At 31.0% G+C, this 21,771-nt stretch overlaps 1 protein-coding gene across 1 annotated transcript in view; it reads right to left on the minus strand.

Annotated features, from left to right (window-relative positions):
* Positions 1–267: 267 nt before the first annotated feature.
* IntS11 (integrator complex subunit 11) overlaps positions 268–21,771 on the minus strand; it is a 31,484-nt gene continuing 9,980 nt past the window's right edge. The window contains exons 4-21 of the mRNA XM_080164120.1: positions 21,231–21,332; positions 17,090–17,172; positions 15,905–15,975; positions 14,987–15,093; positions 14,090–14,175; positions 13,580–13,643; positions 13,233–13,297; positions 12,678–12,846; positions 12,378–12,464; positions 12,023–12,133; positions 6,494–6,588; positions 5,012–5,099; positions 4,529–4,583; positions 2,106–2,175; positions 1,816–1,913; positions 1,301–1,397; positions 894–977; positions 268–396 (exon numbers count right to left, since the gene is read on the minus strand). Coding sequence (XP_080020246.1) covers positions 379–396; positions 894–977; positions 1,301–1,397; positions 1,816–1,913; positions 2,106–2,175; positions 4,529–4,583; positions 5,012–5,099; positions 6,494–6,588; positions 12,023–12,133; positions 12,378–12,464; positions 12,678–12,846; positions 13,233–13,297; positions 13,580–13,643; positions 14,090–14,175; positions 14,987–15,093; positions 15,905–15,975; positions 17,090–17,172; positions 21,231–21,332 — 1,550 coding nt within the window. The 3' untranslated portion in view covers positions 268–378. The remainder of the gene's footprint in view (positions 397–893; positions 978–1,300; positions 1,398–1,815; positions 1,914–2,105; positions 2,176–4,528; positions 4,584–5,011; positions 5,100–6,493; positions 6,589–12,022; positions 12,134–12,377; positions 12,465–12,677; positions 12,847–13,232; positions 13,298–13,579; positions 13,644–14,089; positions 14,176–14,986; positions 15,094–15,904; positions 15,976–17,089; positions 17,173–21,230; positions 21,333–21,771) is intronic.

The following is a 21,771-nucleotide window of genomic DNA, read 5'->3' on the forward strand; positions in this document are numbered from 1 at the left end:
TTGGGTAAAATGCTTCTAGTTTTCACTTATAAGATTTTTCCGTCGTGTCGGTGCTCTAAATATTATTATTAGGTATATTCTTATTTAAATCTACAACATTTACTAAAAAAGGAATCACTGGCGATTATTGATCAAAATTGAACCAAACTTAATAAAAACCATTGGATTTTGATATTCATATTATTTGAGAGAAAACATGGTGACAAATTGAGGTAATTATATATCTAAACTTTATAGAACAAGTCCTTAAAAGTATTTACTCTGAAAAAAGAACAATAGTTTATTGAGATATCACAGTATTATAAAATAATAAATTAGAATATAATACAAGAGAAGGTAACAGTAGCGGACATGCATCACAATTTGGTCTTCATCATTTTAAAGATTTTGCATTGCCTAAAAATAATAAGATCATTAATAGATAAGGTGGGAATTTCAGACCTTAAATGTTAAAATTCCATTTGAGACAAAAACGCATAAAATTTAATTTATTTGAAATTAGTAAAAAAAAAAATCAATACAAATAGTCTGTGGGAAATACTAATACCTTCTTTAAATTCAAATTTTTTTTTATAGCTACACCGCGGAGTAGTTTAACAAAAGGGGATTATGCAACAATAGAAAAGTATTGTTAGGCGCCTTCTAGCAGTCATGTCAAACATTTATTAGGTGAAAAGGCTAGGTTTTTTTGTTAAATATAGATAAACGACCAATAAAATTACACTCCACTACAGTTTTCAAAGGTTTTTTTTGACTAAATAGTATCAAATGTTTTGTTGTGTTCAAGTTGCATTAAAAAGTATTATTATTTGTACTATACCTATCAGAAACTAAATATATTTAATTTAAAACGCTTGATATCACTTGCTCAGTCCACTTAATTTACCACTAACCTTGAATATGGTAGAACCCAGGGAGTCCTGTGAGTAAGCCCAAGAAACTCGGATGTCCATTACGTTATCCTCGCCTTCCTCGACCTCAATAAAGGGGCTTTAAATAAATTCCTACGTTGAGTAACTTTTATAAAGATTTGAATCCCGGCCCACGCAGCGTCCTACCTAATGACTTTTAAGATTGTTTCTACTGCTGCAGTCATTGACGTTAAACTAATATTTAAAGAATTTAAAAGGGGGATAATCAAAAGAGGCGCAATTTATTTATAACGAAGACTTCCAGAAAGATGATGCAATCAAAGGTTTTGTTAACGTAAAAAGTAGATATGTGAGTGCTTATAGACCTACTAAAATGTCTGGGATCATGTTGTTATCCATCATCTTCCTATGTATTTATTGGTAATTACCTGTAAAATAACAGTTTGAATAGTAATCTCATTGTCACCAGTTTTCTGTACAGTATAATCAGTATTTTCAAGCACAGGTTTCACAGCTTCAATAATCCTCAAGACAAGATAAAAAATATTTTTGTGAATGTAAAAATGAGATGTTGTTTGCACCAGATAAAACGCAAAAACTGACACAGCTGTGCTTTATTGTCATTATATTAGGTAATCCTTATAGTATAGATCTGTATGTGTGTGTGCGCCTGTCTGTACCAAAGGATATCCTAACCGCTGGACCGATATGGTTCTCCTTTACAACGTAGCTTCTCATATGTCCTGGAAATGTTTTTTTTTAACTATTTGGGGAAAGGTACCACCACCTTTCTAAAAGAAATCGCCCAGAGAAAAGAAACACCAAAAAATATTCTTAATTTCCGCTAGAGGACTTTACTGGCATACAAAAAATTCTAAAATGCCGCTAATAAATGCCTTTATGGGCGTAACCGCTAGTGAAAATAAAATTAAAGAGTGTGTACCTTTCTATTATAAATTGTAGAGATAGTCTTGACTGTACAGAAACAGTGCTAGTAAATCGTACAGTATGCAAACCCAGGTTATATTCAGTGTTTACAGCCTAAATAAATTTTTATTTATATCGAAACGTGGCAAAGTTTTGATCACATAAACAATGAGATTTTTTTCATCGGTAAAGCATGGATTGCATTGACAGAAGAATTAAAATGTCAAAAGCTACCATCATTGTAATTGTATTATTTACTCAGTAAGTAAAGTTTGGTGTTTATTGAAAATTATACAAAAAAACTACCTCTGGATCTAATATTGTGAGGGAGCCATCAGTTTTCATTACTAGAACACCATGCAGTAATCTTGTACGCCTACAAACAGTATTAATATGAGTGAGTATATCCTATGCACTTTTGTAAGTTATTGAGTTTGCGTCAAGTAAGAGCCAGAAAACCGCTATGCCATAGGTCAATAATATTCAGGTCAGTTAAGTTGTACTTTCCGAAAGATTTGACCCTCCTAATAGAAATCGCCCCTTGAATTTTATTTAAAGTGCTGCTATAGCCATCTTTTAGCGTATCCAATATTCTGATATAAAGTAACAGCATATACTTGCAGATCTAATCTTATAGGTCCAGAAAATGTTTATTATTCTCCCGAGACCCCTTCCCCCTGACCTTCCATTAATTGTCCATTTAAAACTCTAGGGGCGTAGCCTCTTATGTTATATATGTGTTTAAACTTTGAACCCAAAATTTAATTTTGTAAGGCATTGTCATTCAACATTTTATTAAACTTTTCAAACAAAAAAGTCAAATTCTCTAAGAAAAATAATAGAACTCAAACTCTCTTTCATATTAGATAATTAAATACAGCTCGGAGATTTTGATAAATTATATTTCATATCTTGCTGATTCAGAAAATTAATATCAAAACTTCAAGATAAAACTTTCAAAGTCAATGATGATAGTTGAGTTAGGTTATAACAATGAGCTTTGTTCATAAATATGTAGGTTTTCTAAATTTATACAGGGTGATTCAGAATAAACTGAGATTTCCGATTTTCTGACACAACCAGAAGGAATTCAGAAAAAAAATTATACATCCTTGTTCAGTGTAAAAAAATACATAAAACTTAGAAACGGTCTTTTTCAATATCTCTGAAAATAACGGCGCATTTTAGAGCATAAATATTTCAAAAGGTGTGTATGAGGCTTTTTTCTGGTAGAATTTTTTGCTTTAAGGTTGGTTTTTAAAAATTTATTTTCTTGAAAACAACATCTTAACGGCAAATGAAATATTCTACCAATTTCACAAAAAAAAATTATTTAAAATTAATTCACTGAAAACAAATATTCAATTCTTCTTTTTGTGTACTTAATAGACATAACCTTTAAAATTGCTCATGTTCTCTAATCCCCACTCATCAATTTATAATATTATCCTTTAATCTGATTGACAAATTAAGATATAAGCTCATAATTTATCTATAATTTGTAATTAAATGTTTTTTAAAAAAAATTCTAACTTCAATAACTTTTTTGTCTTAGATTTTTTTGTCAAATAAAAAGGTTTTTTTTCTTTGTACTATAATCTACATTATTATAAAATATTCTTATACTGGAAATGCATCACAATCAAGAAATGTGAAAAAATGACAAATTGCATTTTTTAAGAATACTTATGTGGGAAGCCTTTAAAACTCATTAAGGTACTTTTCTTAGACCTTTTTCTAAATTAATATTGAAATTTTTAGATTTTTTAAAACTCATTAAGTTACTTTTCTTAGACCTTTTTCTAAATTAATATTGAAATTTTTAGATTTTTCTATACAAAATAAAAGAGTTATCTTAACTTTTCTTGCACAACATTTTTCACATAAAGCATTTTTTGTAACTATGTACCTATCATAGAGGCCGCATTTTTAGAGATAATAAAAAACACCTTTTACAAATTTGATGTACTTTTTTTTTAAAGAGAACAAAGACATATTATCATTTTTTCTGTATTCCTTCTAGTTGAGTCAGAAAAACGGAAAACGCAGTTTTTTCTTAATCACCGTGTATATACAAGCAGCTGCGCCCCTAGCATAAATATTTAGAGCATGTATTCGAAAAGTCGGTGAGAGGGCAAAAGCATTACCCTAAACAAATACAAGTCTTATATATAAAATGAATTTAGAATACAACCATCCCGGGAACTAAGTGAAGCTTGCATAAAAAGAAAACTCAATAATTTCAGTGTTTAGCAAGAACTTGACGGACAAATAAAAACCTTACTACTTCATGAAAATTTGCTTTAATTAACTACGCATTAAGCTTTTATAAGAGGGGAAATCTGACTTGCTAAAAACATTGAACAAAAATTTGGGAAACTATTGAATTACGAGATTCATGCAAATATTTTCTCTATCCCCAAATTGTTCCTAATATCCAGAGGCTGCTATTCAGCCAATTAATTCCATTTGAAATTGCCGAAAATTAAATATTTTGTTGAAGTAAAACTTGTTTTTTGGTGTAACTGAAAGGGAAGTGGGTAAAAAGGGGGAGAAAAAAGGGATGGGGGTTAAGGAGAAATTTTCACTTAGAATTGTTTGTCAGAATCACATTCCCTTTTTCCTGCTAATATCTATCTCTGTATATTCGAAAGTTAATTAACGGATGATTCATAAGATATGCATTAATTATGAATAAATAAGTATATTATAATTAACTAATAGCTTACTTGTTATCTGGTGGTTGTTTACTGTAAACTTGAGCTTCTTGTTTCAATACTGGCACTGGCAAAAAATATTGTAATAACGAAGATATTTAAACCAAAATTAAAACTTAAATTAGAAAACAAAAGAATGTTTACAGTAAATTTCACTTATCATCTATTAAACTATTATTATGAAAAGCATAAAAACTAATATTCTGACGTAAGTAGTCAGTAGATAAGGAAAGAGGTCCAAGGACGTCAAAGGGGTAGGGGGGAGGGATAATTACCCCCCCCCCCCCCCCAATGAATTTGGTGTAACTGAAAATACTAAGAAGTTTGAATTTTTACCCCCCCCCCACCAAAATTAAAAAGCTTGAATGTCCTTGCCTATATAATAAAAAGATTACTCCCCCCCCCTCCAAATGAAAAAGCTTGAACGCCCTTAAAGCGGACACCTAACTATATATTAAGAAATAGGTTTAAAAATAAAATTCAGAAGTACTATACCTGCAACTTTTGCTGGAATAGAAGGTTTAATAGGTATGACAGCAGTTTCACCGTTGGCAGGCATGTAACACTCCAATCCATGCTCCTCCTACAAATTAAAGAATTTTATAAGATTAAAATTGTCTTAAATTCATATTATATTATATTATACTAGCGGCAACGCCCCTAGAGGCCTCTAGGGGCACTTGAGGAGAGAGTCTAATTTAAAAATTAAATTTCTTTTTTTAGATTTTAAAAGAAAAAGTATAAAAAAAATTTTGGGAGGGCGAAATTTTTTTTTTCGGGGGGGGGGGGGGGGTGCCCCCCCCTTCTCATTTTTAATTTTAGTTAAAAAAATTTAAAATTTTTTATTTTTGGGGGGGGTATTTTTATTTTTGGGGGGGTTGGGGATGTCCCACCCCCCAAGAAAATAGTTATAAACCTTCCCAAGACATATGAGAAGCTACCCTGTAAAGGAAAACCCGATCGGTTCAGCGGTTAGCGAGATCCTTCGCTACAAACAAACAGACACACAGACAAACAAACAGACAGACAGACAGACATCGTTCTACTTTGTATTATAGACTAGCGGCTTCGCCCCTAGCCTCTAGGGACTTTGCCCCAAGAGATGATAAAAAAAAAAGTTAAGGTGAAATTCGTAAAAAAAAAGGACCAAGGAAATCTTCTACAAAAAATGGGGGGGTGTTTTTTTATAGTTTTTGGGGGGGTTGGGGGTGTCCCACCCCCCAGGAAAATAACTTAAAACCATCACAGGACCAGTAGGTATAATCCCTGAAAAGTAGAGCCCAATCGGTTCAGCGGTTACTGAGATCTTAAGCTTCAGACGGACAGACAGACGGACAGACAGACATCGTTCTACTTTGTATTATAGATTACTGATACATAAGAAAGTTTAATTTTTGCATGTTGGTTAAGAATTTAATAACAGTATGCTATCATTCAGCCGGACAAAGTAAGTTATTGAGAAGTTGCGTCTGCAGGATAAACTTTTCAATAAATCTGCGAACTCTATTAAATATTGCAGGGGAGTAAATCCTATTTCTAAATGGTCAGAAAAAGACAAACTAAGTCACTTATAAACAATTATAATGATATTTACTAACAGAAATGAAGATATTCATTTAAAAAAGGAAAAGGTAGGAATATCATTTTGTAAGCGTTCTTTCTCATTTATTTTCATTATTGGGATCAAGTCAGAAAAATAGATTTTATAAGAATCTGACTAGGGTTCTTAATATTCAACATATGGAGCAACATTTTACGCAGGTATTCTCTAGTCACGCTATTCCTGTGCCTTATTGCACCTAATGTTTCTTCTAATTTTCCATAGGCCTTATGACACTGTTTAAAATATTGTGGAAGCTTGCAGGAAAACGTTTAGTTGCCTATTTAAAAAAAGACCTTTCTTCATATTCTAAACTTCTTATCCCCTTGATGTGACCATAAAATGTGGCTTGAGATACGCGGAAGTATTTATCTTACTTTAATCTTTGTCTTGAGGAATTTCATTTTCTCTGCCTCACCATGCACCAACATAACACTGCGTGGCTCACACCAGGTTATCAACTGCATTATTCCTTAATAATTTATTTACATGTTTATATCAAATATTTTTCTTACATTCATTATTAACAAGGTTGGTTACATCCAGTAATAGTAAAACATTTTAGTGAAATGTGCCATAAAGGGAAAAGTCGGTTGCGGGTAAAATCAGTAAAGGTTGTGTGTTTTAAGTTAAAAACAGTAGTAGAACGATGAAAATTTATGTTAACTTTTTGAAAAAATTTGTTGTCTATAGTTCTTTTCAATAAGAAATACACATATTTAGTGAATATTATCATTCTACTACTATTTTTAAGCCTTAAAACACACTTTTACGGATTTTACCCGCAACCTACTTTTCCCTTTTTCATTATTATTATTCTTCACAACAAAAAATGAATATTAAAGAAAAATTAACCAATAATACTCCAATAGCACTAATATTGTATACATCTTTCAGGTGTTTTACCTCAAAGTCCACACTTGAACACAGTAACCTCATCTTCCCCCGTTAAAATTTGAAATAAATTTAATTTTTCATTGGATAATAAATTAAAGTTGGTTAGGTTATATTTGATACAGGGAGCCCCGCAGAATCAGTGAGTGAGGTAAGTAGTTAATTATAGAGATGCTGCGCATATATAAACTAAGACTTACATACTGACAAACATACGTCCTACCAAGGCTAAGCTTTATGGATTACATTTTGCGTGGTAAAAAAACATTGTAGTTGCTATTTTATGATTTTAATAGCGCAAACATTAATAAAAGAGTTTTAAGAAGATAAAATGCCCAATTAAGAAAATAAATATATATACTAATCTTTTCTAATCTTAATAGAAAATACGAACACAAAACAGGACAACTATGCCCGAACGTCGCGAGGCATAACAATAATAGTTATTTCTCGCATCGTATTATAAACGGCTTTCCGTGGATATAGAATGTACAATTATAAGATTAAAACTAGTTTTTTTATCCCCGAGATGCCGAAGGTATTAACATTTAAATCTGAAGGCAAGAATAAAAGACATTTACAAGTGCTAATAGAGTTCTTTCATAAAAATGTATGCGAGAAGGGACAACATTCTTAAAGTACCTTTGAGTAGAAGCGAACACAAACCCCAGTTGTAGAGTTATAGTTTTTAATTAAAGCGATGATAAAAAATATATTTCTTTTTCCTATTACTATCAGTTTCCTTACATTCATTCATTGAGTCGCATAATAAATAATGATTATAGATCATGAAAAAATAAAGTTATAGATAAAAGAAGAAATGTCTTGTCTGATATTTTCCAGAAGAGAACAAAGAACACATACTATATCATATGTTCATAGGTTCGAAAGCCGTTCATTCCTAAATCTGCTCGACTGCGGATTGCTGCGAACGATGAAATTTTTTAATGGAGTGAGGTAAAGCTTCATTATGTTATCGCGTACTGTCATGCAAATTACTGAAAAGGATGAAAACATCCATGAAAACGATGATTGGCAAATCAGACAGACAAAAGAACCTATTGCCTGTATATAGCGGACTAATATCAAGAAAACATAATACTGTTTCGAAATCTAAACAAAAATCTTATTCAAATCATTAAACTTTTTTTTTGGTGGAAGTGAAAACTATATGTTATTTTGTAAACAAAACATGAAAATAACAGTATGACTACAAAATATAAATATTGTTGTCTATAGAGTTACTGTGCTTTCTAAATAGTACCTAACTGTTACAGAAATCATCATAACTAGTTGACAATTCTAACAAAAAGAGCTATCTTTAAATGTAAAAAACGGCTTACTTTTGTAGATACAAAAAATTGGCTATTACAAAATTTACATCGCGGCTGCCAAGTCCTAATCTTTTCGTACAATGAAAGAAAATAAAATTAAGTAATTTTCCTCATTGCGGACTTTTGATCTAGACTTTTTCCTTCATTTATAATGTCATTGTCATTAAATATCCATTTAAATTGTCAAGTGAAAAAAATCTTTTTCAGATGAATCTAATGGGATAAAGATTTCTCATTAATAAGAAAAAATATTCCAAATAAGTGTTTTTGCATTAACCTATTTTTTTAAAAACCAAGTAAATTATATAATTATCATAAAGGGAGGAGTAGGTTGCGCTAAAAATCCGTAAAAGTATGAGTTTTAAGGCTTAAAAATAGTAGTAGAACGGTAATATTTACTAAATATGTGTATTTCTTATTGAAAAGAACTATGGAAATTTTTTTTTTTAAGTTAACTTAATTTTTTATCGTTCTACTACTGTTTTTAACTCACAACCTTTACGGATTTTTAGCGCAACCTACTCCTCCCTTTATTGGGTCCAAATTAGATCAAGCAATAGAAATGAATAATAATTATAATTATGGCTAAGTTTTAATATGAAGAAAAAAATATAAAAATCTAATATAACTAAAACACCGTAATGACACAAAAAAAAATATTTTTTTAAACTTGGTCTGCTTCATTAATTACATAAACTTATAAAAAGAAAATATTATGTTGACAATATAGTTGTATTCAAATACAGTGTGTTTTTTTATGAGAACTTTTTTGAAAGCAATTTTACCCCACTTATAGTTATCAGAATTTAATGATTAATGGCTTATTTTCTTTGTTTTTTCTAACCATTTATAGAACATCAAAAAAATATTTCAGTTTTTATTAAAAAAATGCAGAAAAATCGAAATTTCAAAACCTAGGTGTCAACATCTAAAAATGGTTTTAGCGCATTTTTCTCATGCTCGAATCTTCTACCCTTTGCAAGAATGGCTGCAAAACGCTTCAAAATTAATATAAAGAGTTATAAATTGATACAAATACTTTTGGGGACTTGTACTAGAACATATCAAATTTTGAAGGCCATATCTCAACCAAGGAGGGAGTACTGGCCTCCCAAAGTCGACTACTGAAAATCCATTTTTTTCTTGCAAAGGGTAGAAGATTTGAGCTTAAGAAAAATGCGCTAAAACCATTTTTAGATGTTGACACCCAAGTTTTGAATTTTTTATTTTACTGTACTTTTTTAAATAAAAACTGAAACATTTTTTTGATGTTCCATAAATGGTTATAAGAAACGAAGAAAATAAGCCATTAATCATTAAATTCTGATAACTATAAGTGGGGTAAAATTACTTTCAAAAAAGTTCTCATAAAAAAAACACACTATATAAACTTGGAAATGTAATCTGATAATAAATAAAGAGTAAATATCCGTAGCACAGAAGCACGACTGGATCACTATGTATACAGAGAGATAAATTATAATTATATTTTAAAAGTTTAAGTATGGTAATTCCATCTTTCTGAAAAAAGGACACTAATTCAATGATAAAAACACTAGGTAATCTTTCTAAAAATTACAAATAATCAAAAATTATCTAAGTTTTGAAACCCTATTTCAATAACTACTGAACAGATTGAGTTCTTTTTATGGAAGGTCGCGGGATGGTTTTAGGCTATTTTTTGCAACATTCTTACTACACCTTTGAATACAAGGCCCATAGATGCTAGAGGCAAAATCGCAAGTATATTACAGAGGTATAGTGTTATTTTATAAAAAAAATTCTCGTAGTTCCGTACTTGAAAGATTTAAGTTTTCTCACTATGCATGATTATGAATGAAAATCTCATAATAGCATATTTGGGTAAATTATGCGTGTAAACAATATCACGAAATCATAAAAAAATAACATCACACCCAATGCATTATAATGTATTGATGTATCTAACTAGAACTAATAGGAAGAATCCCAAGAGAGAATATTGTGGAGGAACAATAATTTAGAGATACCCTTCGTAAGTCTTGTGGTTTCTTAAGAACAGTGTCACACCATTTTCACTTAAATTACACAAGATCGCAAGTTGTTATAACCACCAAAATCAGAAAAGCAAATAATTAGTTTTGTAACAAGATATTATTTTTAAAAATATTAATATAATGATAATCTAATCAAATCTACATCAAATTTTGAGGCTACTTGGCTATTGTTACAATGCTGCTGCTACTCTAATTTCGATTTTGTTCATTTGCTATTCGGAGTTTGGTATGATAATCTTAAATTGATTTTTGGGATTTATGATTTTATAATTTCTATAAAACTTGCTTTTAATGCGGAAGTGATAACCAACCCTGAAGAATTACCATATTCTATTCATGGCCGCCACCTAAACTCAATTTTCAAACTTTGCATTCATTCTTCTGAGAAAATAATAACTTTATCATAAGAAGTTTTATAATTAATTTTCTCTCAATAAGTGACTTTTTTAAAAGCAAAGCTTTTCTACATTTCGAAACAGTCCGATAAACGTACATTACGTTCAGCTATAATCACCTATTTCGGCGGATTACAATCGACCTAGAGACATAAATTTTGCATGATGATTTCTGTAACAATAAAGCTCAATTTAAAATGTGTCAACTAGAAAGTTGGAAAATCCTGTATAAACATGTTTTTATACCTAGCTGTTTTGATACAAACTCTATAAATATATCCCATCTTATCATCTTGATTTTTGATATGGTGATTCCTAAGATAATTAGACACTGTGTCGTACAGAAATTTCTCCATTATCAAGTATTAAATATGTATGTATGTGTTTGAAAGCAATCTGTTTTCAAGCAATCTATTGAAGATTTACATTGATCATTTGTTTGGACTTCTTAATTATATTCTGTTTCATCTAGTGCTGACTCTATATAACATTCGTTTGAACGGCTGTTTATTCACTTCTCTTTTTAGGATGATATCATTCTTGTTTTAGATGAATATTAGTATTTACCATTTCCTTACCTTAATATATATATAATATCAATGTTTTGGTACATTCATATTATCTCAAACTAAAAGTAAACTTTAAAACTGCAAATTGATTTCATTTAGGTTACATAATAACATGTTTATTAGTTATTGATTATATACAATTAAGGTTGGGCCGGATACTTATTTGGCCGGATATCCGGCCGGATAACCAGATATTAAAGAGGAAAAAATTTTCTTTATAAAATTCGCGGCTGTTTATCTACAGACTGCCGGCTGCGGCAGCTGCCAAGTACAGCTGTTGCCGCCAAAAATTATGTTTTGAGATTTAAGATCTCATATAATTAAACATTTTCTGAAAAAATTGTTCTTCCGGCTTCAAAAATAAGAAAATTACAGCCATTTAAAATTTAAAAAGTAGGGATTTTTTGTTGTATAATATAAAAGATTTTTCTGCCGGATATCCGGCCGGATAATAAAATGACCGGATATTCGGCCCAACCCTAATGTACAGCAATTAAAACAATGAATATCAGTATAATAGTAAATAACTTTTTTAATTATTATAAATAGTTATTTATATGTTTAAGCATTAGAAACAACTTATATTTATTATTACTATTTTTCTCCAATACGAACATAACTAAGAAATAACATGAGTGATTTTTAATTAGGGTGGCTTCATAAATAATAAAAAAGTACCTTTGGCGTCAGCATGGGCAGAAAAGGACATGTACTGCACAGACATCTTTACTTCGGTTATTACGCCTTTCTCAAATTCAAGTCTCTTCGTGTTGTTAAGAATCTTGTGACCTAAAATTAGTTTTTCTTCATTTTTAAGGATAAGGTTACAGTTGAGCCTGTCTGATATTAAGAGACAACAATATGATATGACATAATTGTTGCTTTCATTTGGTATGAGACTGATAGAAAACACCCAAGGCGCAGCTAAAAATTACTCAAGACAAATATTTTTTAATTTATACCCGAAAAAGAATTAAGTTAAGTTCCCAAATCCAAAAACAAAATTTACCAATGTTATTTATTATTAATTTACCTACTGTACCAGCCACACAGTAACCAGGCATAATTATCATATTCTTTTCATCGGTACACCACTTCTTAAAAATCTGCAAACTCAATCCTTGAAAAATAAACATTTTCTATAGGTATACTTAAAGTTTCATATTAACCAATACTTTAATGAATGTTACGATAAAAATTAAGACAATTTGAGTCCTAGTCTCTAACAAACCCAAATCCAATAAAATGCATAGCATGTGATTGTGAAATTAGTGAAGACTGCATAGTCATACCGGCATGGGTGATGAATCGTAGGATGAAATAAAATGTTTACCTGCATGGAGCATACCGGGAGTTGCAAATACAACCATTGGCCCAGGATTATCTATATAACTTCTGTCAAAGGATTTGATGTGTCGGAAATCAAACATATTTCTGTCAACAAAGGTTTTTCTAATCTTCTCATTTGTCCACGAGATAAACATTTTGTAGTAATGATTTGCCTGGAAATTAAATCGTTATCAAAATTTTAATAATTATCTTATACAAAAATTTTGCATTTTTATAATATCTCAGCAACTACTGATCTGGTTGTTGCTGTATAGGGAAGCTTTCTTTTTGTCCTATTCTTATATAGGGATAAATGGGGTTTAATATCTCAATTTGATCAAATGCAATATATAGATTATCTTATACTTCATAAGTACAGGAAAGTCGTCAAAGGTCATTAAAAATATTCAACCTCTTATTTCGATTTTTCATATAGAGTTTAAATATGGATGAATTTTATAAAGTGTTATATTCATTTTTTACGACGTACTATACCTATACCTATTGCTTTAGTTTTGGAAACTCGCAGAGGAAAACTGGAAAAAGAAATAAATCTCACCTTTTCAGTCATACCAGCAGAGAAATATATTGGACATCGTAAATTCATTCTCTCCCAGTAAGTTTCTAAATTGTATACGTAAAAATGTACAGTATTAAATAAAAGACTATGATCTTTAAATAAGAACAACCATGCTGCTCATTAATGACCCATAATAACAAGCTATGAATAAAAAGAAATTGTAATATACAATACAGTAATAAAACAGAAAATGTTATGTTATGAGAGGAGTGAAGACTAGATTCTTGAATGCGTAGACATCATTTTAAGCAGTCTTAAGTGAATTTTGGCAGTTATAACTGAGAACCTTGAAGTATCTTTGAGTATATCTGCTAAAATGTAATTACCAAGTAAAATGCAAAGTTCTTGAGCTCTTCCCAAAGCAAACACGGGAATCAAAACTTTTCCACCCTTAAAATATTAAACAATTTTAGAAAGTAATAGTTATTTCTCGTATCGTATTATAAACGGCTTTCCGCGGATATAGAATGTACACTTATAAAATTAAAACTAGTTTTTTCAGCCCCGAGGTGCCGAAGGCACCGGCTGAAAAAAACTAGTTTTAATCTTATGATTGTACATTTTTATATTCGTAGAAAACTGGATAAATACGATGCTAGACATAGTTTTTTCGTATTGATGAGAACCGGTTCCTGTCCACCGGATTCGAATGAATACGAGAAATATCTTTTATCGTTTTTCTTGGAACTTAATGAATAAGTCACATACATCTAAATAATGGAGAGAGAGGTTTTAATGGTTTATTTGATAGGTTTTAAGTTAATAACAGTTTAATATTAAACTCTTAAGTACACACTTAAAAATTATCAATAAACAATACTTAAATCATATTTTACCTTTTCTATACAATCATGAACTTTTTTGAGAAAATCTCTCTCTCTGCACCTCTTACTGTCTCTAACGGTGGTTGCATATGTTGACTCTTTATAATGAAAGTTAAAACTAGCTTTTAGCTGAATGGTAGCAAAAAAAATGTTATTTTGATTTGCCTTCAATTTGCATAATTTTTCAGCACGTTGGAACCTTTTTCCAACCAAGTCAAAGAGAGGGGTAGGTGTCTGATAAAATCCGTAAAGGTTATGTGTTATAAGTAAAAAAAGTAGTAGAACGATAAAAATTTATGTTAACTTTTTTTTTGTCTATAGTTCTTTTCAATAAGAAATACACATATTTAGTGAATATTTTCGTTCTACTACTATTTTTAAGCCTTAAAGCACACACCTTTACGGATTCTACCAGAAACCTACCCCTCTCTTTAATGTCCCCTTCTTTTATTAATATGTTTATATTTCAGAAAGTCTATAGTCAATCTACTATATCCGAAGATACAAAAAATGCAAATGATGCTTTTATGACCAATGTAAAAAATAGCAGAATACCAAACTACCTGAATACCGTTAAAAATTGTTATCAATATTTTCCACGAGTTTTCCACAATAAACAAAATGTCATTTTTTCAAGGAAAAAAAAAATAAAATTAAACAGGATAAGAAGTTGTATCTTAAGGTAATGCATTTTTTTATATTCTCCCTTTCTTTTAATTCCCTTTATTTTATAAAAATGTCCCATTCTGCAATTTCTTCCCTTCATCCATTTTACTTTTTTGATTTCCTATTCTTTAATTCGCTATTTGCAATTTTCATCATCTGTTCCTTTTTCCCTTTCAAATTATCTTCATGTAACATTTAAAACATTTAACTGATAAGAAACTGATATTTCAAAATTCTAAATACCTGTTATGAGAACATCAGGACGACATTTATCAATCCACGCAGCTCCCAAATGTCTGTCTGGTGTCATGTTGTAATCTCCTGTGTATACAATACTTTGGTTTCCAACCCTTAACAATATCAAAATAAGCATTATTTCTATAACTTTGTTTAGTTATTCAAATTAAGAAAAAACACATATGTTCTATTATTAAATTTGCCTTCAGTCTGAATGGGTTGTGCAAAACCCGGTTTTAAAAAAAAATATCCCGGGGTCGTGGGTAATAGGTGTTTTACCCGGGTTTTAGGGGTATTTTGGTTTTTTTTTTACTGTAAAAGCTAGAATAATATATGATATTTAATTATCTATAATACAAAGTAGCTTGATGTCTGTCCCTTAAGATCCCAGTAACCACTAAACCAGTTAGATTTTACTCTTCAGGGAATATATATACTGGTCCTGTGGTGGTTTTAAGCTAGACCATAGATTCGAGGGGCGAAGCTGCTAGTATAATATATAATTGACGAGTCTTTCTATAGCTATAGTTTCATAGTATTTTCACAGTAGCTTTTCTCTTATTTCTACCCCAGCGGGGCAATCATTACCCCTTTAACTAACCTAACCTAAAATAACCTATTAATAGCTACTATAAAAATACAAAGAAAACCACCGTGCCATGATACCATTCTTTTAATATTTAGAAACAGGCTGGAACATAATTGAGTAATTCCTTTGTTTAATACATGCAAGGGGTCAATAAAAACATATTTTTTTATATAAATAATGAAAAACAAACTTATTTTTAAAACAAATTTTGCTTAAAAAAACAAAACCCCTCGGTTTTTTAGTTGGGTTAAAGGGCAAAAAACCCGGGTGGGTTTTGGGGTGTTTTTTTTGTCTGCCAACCCTGAGTCTGAGTGCAGCTACAATTTAATTCTTACTTGACTTGAAACATGGCAGCTCCTAGAACATGTCCCGCATAATAGGCTTTAATTTCAAGATCAGCATCAACCTTAAGAAGAAATATTTCATGTATGTACATACATATATCAAGACTGATAACTGTCAGAAGACTTAAATAAACAAGGATGACAACATCCATAAAAGCGAAGCTCTGTAATAGAAGGACAAACGGACATTAAGGCTTGTATAGTGTCTGAAGTGAATAATCAGAATACATATGTATAAGAGTCGAAGCAAAATTTTAAGTATATTTGTTGAAAAACGGCTTGATACAGAATAATGTTTTTGGACATACTTAAATTTTTAGGACTTGATTATAGAGTTGCTTCGCTAATGATATTGTACTTTTTTTTCTCACAGGATTCAGTATACCAAAAATCAGATCAATCGGATAATTACATCACATAAAAATTTGTTGTTAAAAAAGTAAAAAAACCAACATGTTCAAAATGAACGCACGGACATTCTGGTAGTGATTATAGAGTTGCTACGCTTCCTAAATCGTACCTAACTACTACAGGAATCACCATGCAAAGTTTGAAATCGATAGGACAATTCTAACATGCCTAAATTAACGAAAAAGGCTATCCGTTACGGACGGACGGACCGACCCTGGCCTAATTATAGAAAAGCCTCGCTTTTAAAAAGTTAAGTAACAACTATAAGCAACGCACACTTTATCTAAAATAATTTTTCTCTATGCTCAACTCTTGATATCAGTAATATAAAGGTACAAAAATTTCAAAATTAAGTCGTTAAAATGCAGCATTAGTATTATTTTCAAGAAAACTAGAACTACATACATTAGAAAAACACATACACAAAGAATTAGCATAGCAAAGTTTTTATGAGTATTACGTGTTTAATTTATGACGTTTAATAATTTTATATGATATACCTATTTATGTAAATACAATATAAAACTAACATCACTACATTATTGGCACTTATTGTAAATAAAAAAACAGAAATCATAGAAATCTGTGTAGATGTGGTATAATGTGTCCATGAGTCCATTTGTCTCCAGTATCCAACCAAACATTGACCTTTATGTTTTCGGTGTGAATTTTAATTGACTTCCTAGTATAGGTCCCCAGGAGACCTAATATGAAGTTTTAGATCTCAATGATGTGTCCCAGGGTCAAGATGTAAATATATATTACCTGAACAACTTGATGAAGATTAACAGCAATCACTTTCTTCATACAAGTCTTGATCATATCAGAGGTAAAAAAGTTTTGTTCTCCTAAAACATGATTTAAGTAATGTTTGTTAAGATTGTACATAAGTTACCTAACAAAGTAATTATTTTTTGGGTGTGTCAGTAAGGTCAGACTGATATTTAAACATTTTAAGCTTGACATCTCTTTAACCCAAAAGGTTTACTTATAGCTTTAATATAAACACATTGTTACTATATTATTGTCAAATTTTGTAATTCCTTTCTTGATTTCAAATACCCTAAATTTGAACAGGGGGGGGGGGGGGGGGGGAAGTTTTGCCACTTTCGCGTAAACAGTGGCAAAACTGTGGACTAGGTATTGATTTTAGATTATAGGTTATTTAGGATAAAAGTTTACTTTTGGGTATTAGTTCACGTATATTTAATCATTTTTTGAATAGGTCTCCAGGTTCAGGTACTGCAGGCTGGAAGGTCGTTTCTGGACAGGTAAAAAAATTAAAATTTTTTTGTTTGAAGAGTTAGAGAGCAACTTATAAAACAAAATATGCTTCTTTTTGAATGTTATTAACATATCCGCAGAAAAAATTAAATTCGGCCTCCAGGTTCAGGTGCTGCAGGCCTCCAGGTACACTCTGGACAGGTAAAAATTAAAAACATTTATTTGAAGAGTTAGAGAGCAACTTATAAAACAAAATATGCTTCTTTTTGAATGTTATTAACATATCTGCAGAAAAAATTTAATTCGGCCTCCAGGTTCAGGTGCTGCAGGCCTCCAGGTACACTTTGGACAGGTAAAAATTAAAAAAAATTATTTGAAGAGTTAGAGGTACACTTATTAAACCAAATATGCATCTTTTTGAATGTTATTACCATATTAGAAGAAAAAATGACAATCGGCCTCCAGGTTCAGGTGCTGCAGGCCTCCAGGTACACTCTGGACAGGTAAAAATTAAGTTTTCTTATTTGAAGAGTTAGATGTACACTTATAAAACAAAATTTGCATCTTTTTGGATGTTATTACCATATTTGAAGAAAAAATGACAATCGGCCTCCAGGTTCAGGTGCTGCAGGCCTCCAGGTACACTCTGGACAGGTAAAAATTAAAATTTCTTATTTGAAGAGGTAGAAGTACACTTATAAAACAAAATATGCATCTTTTTGGATGTTATTACCATATTTGAAGGTAAATTGACAATCGGCCTCCAGGTTCAGGTGCTGCAGGCCTCCAGGTACATTCTGGACAGGTAAAAATTTAAAAAAAAAATATTTAAAGAGTTAGAGGTAAACTTATTAAACCAAATATGCGTATTTTTGGATGTTATTATCATATTTGAAGGTAAATTGATATTCGGCCTCCAGGTACAGGTGCTGCAGGCCTCCAGATCCATTCTAGACAGGTAAAAATTTAAAAAAATTATTTAAAGGGTTACAGTTACACTTATAAAACCAAATATGCATCTTTTTGGATGTTATTATCATATTTACAGAAAAATTCATATTGGACTCTAGTTTCAAGTGCTGCATGCCTCCAGGTACACTCTGGACAGGTAAAAATTAAAATTTCTTATTTGAAGAGTTAGAGGTACACTTATTAATCCAAATATGCGTGCTTTTGGATGTTATTATCATATTTGAAGATAAATTGACAATCAGCCTCCAGGTTCAGGTACTGGAGGCCTCCAGGTCAACTCTGGACAGGCAGTTAAAATATTTTTTAATACTTTTTGATTTGGACACCTTACCTGGATCCTGTTGACTGCTGGTTGTTGGTAGCCAGTTAAAAAATCCTAAATGGTTATTTTTGAATTTATAGGAATGGTTTCTAAAAAGAAAATGGCTAAATTATAATAATTTAGTATAATATAGCATTTAAGGCTCCAGACAGGCTGTAGGCGGCCTCCATGAGCCTGCTGGACAGGTAAATCAAATGTGTAATCTTTTAAACTTTATATAAAAAATTAGAGCATAAAATTTGCAATGTTATCCTAAATAATATTCACATAACTTTCGTCATTTACTTATTTCCAGTGAACAATAAATTTTACTTCATTTTAAACTCTGAAAAAAAGTACCTGGAGGCCTGCAGCACCTGAACCTGGAGGCCGAATATCAATTTACCTTCAAATATGGTAATAACATCCAAAAAGTTGCATATTTGGTTTAATAAGTGTATCTCTAACTCTTTAAATAAGAAATTTAAATTTTTACCTGTCCAGAGTGTACCTGGAGGCCTGCAACACCTAAACCTGGAGGCCGATTGTCAATTTACCTTCAAATATGGTAATAACATCCAAAAAGATGCATATTTTGTTTTATAAGTGTACCTCTAACTCTTCAAATAAGAAATTTTAATTTCTACCTGTCCAGAGTGTACCTGGAGGCCTGCAGCACCTGAACCTGGAGGCCGATTGTCATTTTTTCTTCAAATATGGTAATAACATCCAAAAAGATGCATATTTGGTTGAATAAGTGTACATCAAACTCTTCAAATAAGAAATTTTAATTTTTACCTGTCCAGAGTGTACCTGGAGGCCTGCAGCACCTGAACCTGGAGGTCGAATTTAATTTTTTCCTCAAATATGGTAATAACATCCAAAAAGATGCATATTTGGTTAAATAAGTGTACCTCTAACTCTTCAAATAAATGTTTTTAATTTTTACCTGTCCAGAGTGGACCTGGAGGCCTGCAGCACCTGAACCTGGAGGCCGAATTAAATTTTTCTGCGGATATGTTAATAACATTCAAAAAGAAGCATATTTTGTTTTATAAGTTGCTCTCTAACTCTTCAAACAAAAATTTTTTAATTTTTTTACCTGTCCAGAAACGACCTTCCAGCCTGCAGCACCTGAACCTAGAGGCCGATTGTCAATTTACCTTCAAATATGGTAATAACATCCAAAAAGATGCATATTTTGTTTTATAAGTGTACCTCTAACTCTTCAAAAAGAAATTTTAATTTCTACCTGTCCAGAGTGTACCTGGAGGCCTGCAGCACCTGAACCTGGAGGCCGATTGTCATTTTTTCTTCAAATATGGTAATAACTTCCAAAAAGATGCATATTTTGTTTTATAAGTGTACATCTAACTCTTCAAATAAGAAATTTTAATATTTACCTGTCCAGAGTGTACCTGGAGGCCTGCAGCACCTGAACCTGGAGGCCGATTTTAAATTTTTCTGCAAATATGATGATAACATCCATAAAGATGCATATTTGGTTAAATAAGTGTACCTCTAACTCTTCAAATAAGAAAACTTAATTTTTACCTGTCCAGAGTGTACCTGGAGGCCTGCAGCACCTGAACCTGGAGGCCGAATTTAATTTTTTCTGCGGATATGTTAATAACATTCAAAAAGAAGCATATTTTGTTTTAAAAGTTGCTCTCTAACTCTTCAAACAAAAAAATTTTAATTTTTTTACCTGTCCAGAAACGACCTTCCAGCCTGCAGCACCTGAACCTGGAGACCTATTCAAAAAATGATTAAATATACGTGAACTAATACCCAAAAGTAAACTTTTATCCTAAATAACCTATAATCTTAAATCAATACCTAGTCCACAGCACACTGTTTACGCGAAAGTGGCAAAACTTCCCCCCCCCCTTATTCTTATTGAAGATAAATTCTTAAATAAACTAAATGTTAGTGTAAGATGCAGCATAACGTTAATTCAGGTGAACAAGTTTATAAAACTTCAAAAGAAAGTTCAATAGAAATTGATAAAATATTTTTTATTAAAATAATAATAAAAGATGTTAACGTCATAATTCTTGGTTGAACTGAACAAGGATGCAAACATTTAACAAATTGGTGAAAATCCAGGAAACTTAAACAGGTCATACTTTAAGGAAGTGATTATGAGTTGCTACGCTTACAAAATTATACCTAATCCTCCTAGAAATTCTACGATTAGAGTTATTAGTTACAGACGTCGGACCCACCTAAATGTAGAAAAGCTTCACTTTTAACAATAAAATTTATGAAGAGCACATTATACCTAATCACTTAAGTGATATTAATTTAGATTTAAAACTATTTAATGCTTCTTATATATAAAATTTATCCCTCATCAAAAAATTGAAGATTATATCTCAAATATAAATAATTTTCGAACATAATTACCTTTTTTGTCAACAGCGACTTTTCTCATATCTTCTAACAGAATGGGTGCTATGGCCTTTGTTGGAACTGTCATATAAATTGGACCATTGTATCCAACCATCTCTATAATTGTTTGTATGTTCAAGGGATTTAATGAAATTTTTAACTATTTTCTTATACAGGAATATCATATAAAAGGGAGGGTTAAACGCACGTAATCAAGGACACTTTCAATAGCCGATTTATGACAACATCTAATTCTCAAACGTCTAAAAACTGTAAATAACTAGAATTGTTTTTATTCTTTACTCTGAAATGTTTTCAAAGTAAAAAATACATTTATATGTAATCTATATTATTTATAGGCATCAATGGTACTTCGTTATAACTATTTCTTTGAAGCTATTTGTAAAGATTTAGATATATATATGATTTTCAAGTATCCTTCAAACACTGGTTTTCTTTTATATCAACGAACCTCTTACTGTTTGTGTATTAATGAAGTTTAATGAAGATTCCCATTAAATATAACAATTAGAACGACAAAAAAATATTTTGATAT

The sequence above is a fragment of the Acartia tonsa genome, chromosome 6, assembly GCF_053477335.1.
Source record: "Acartia tonsa isolate MP-2025a chromosome 6, ASM5347733v1, whole genome shotgun sequence".
Classification (NCBI taxonomy): Eukaryota; Metazoa; Arthropoda; class Copepoda; order Calanoida; family Acartiidae; genus Acartia; species Acartia tonsa.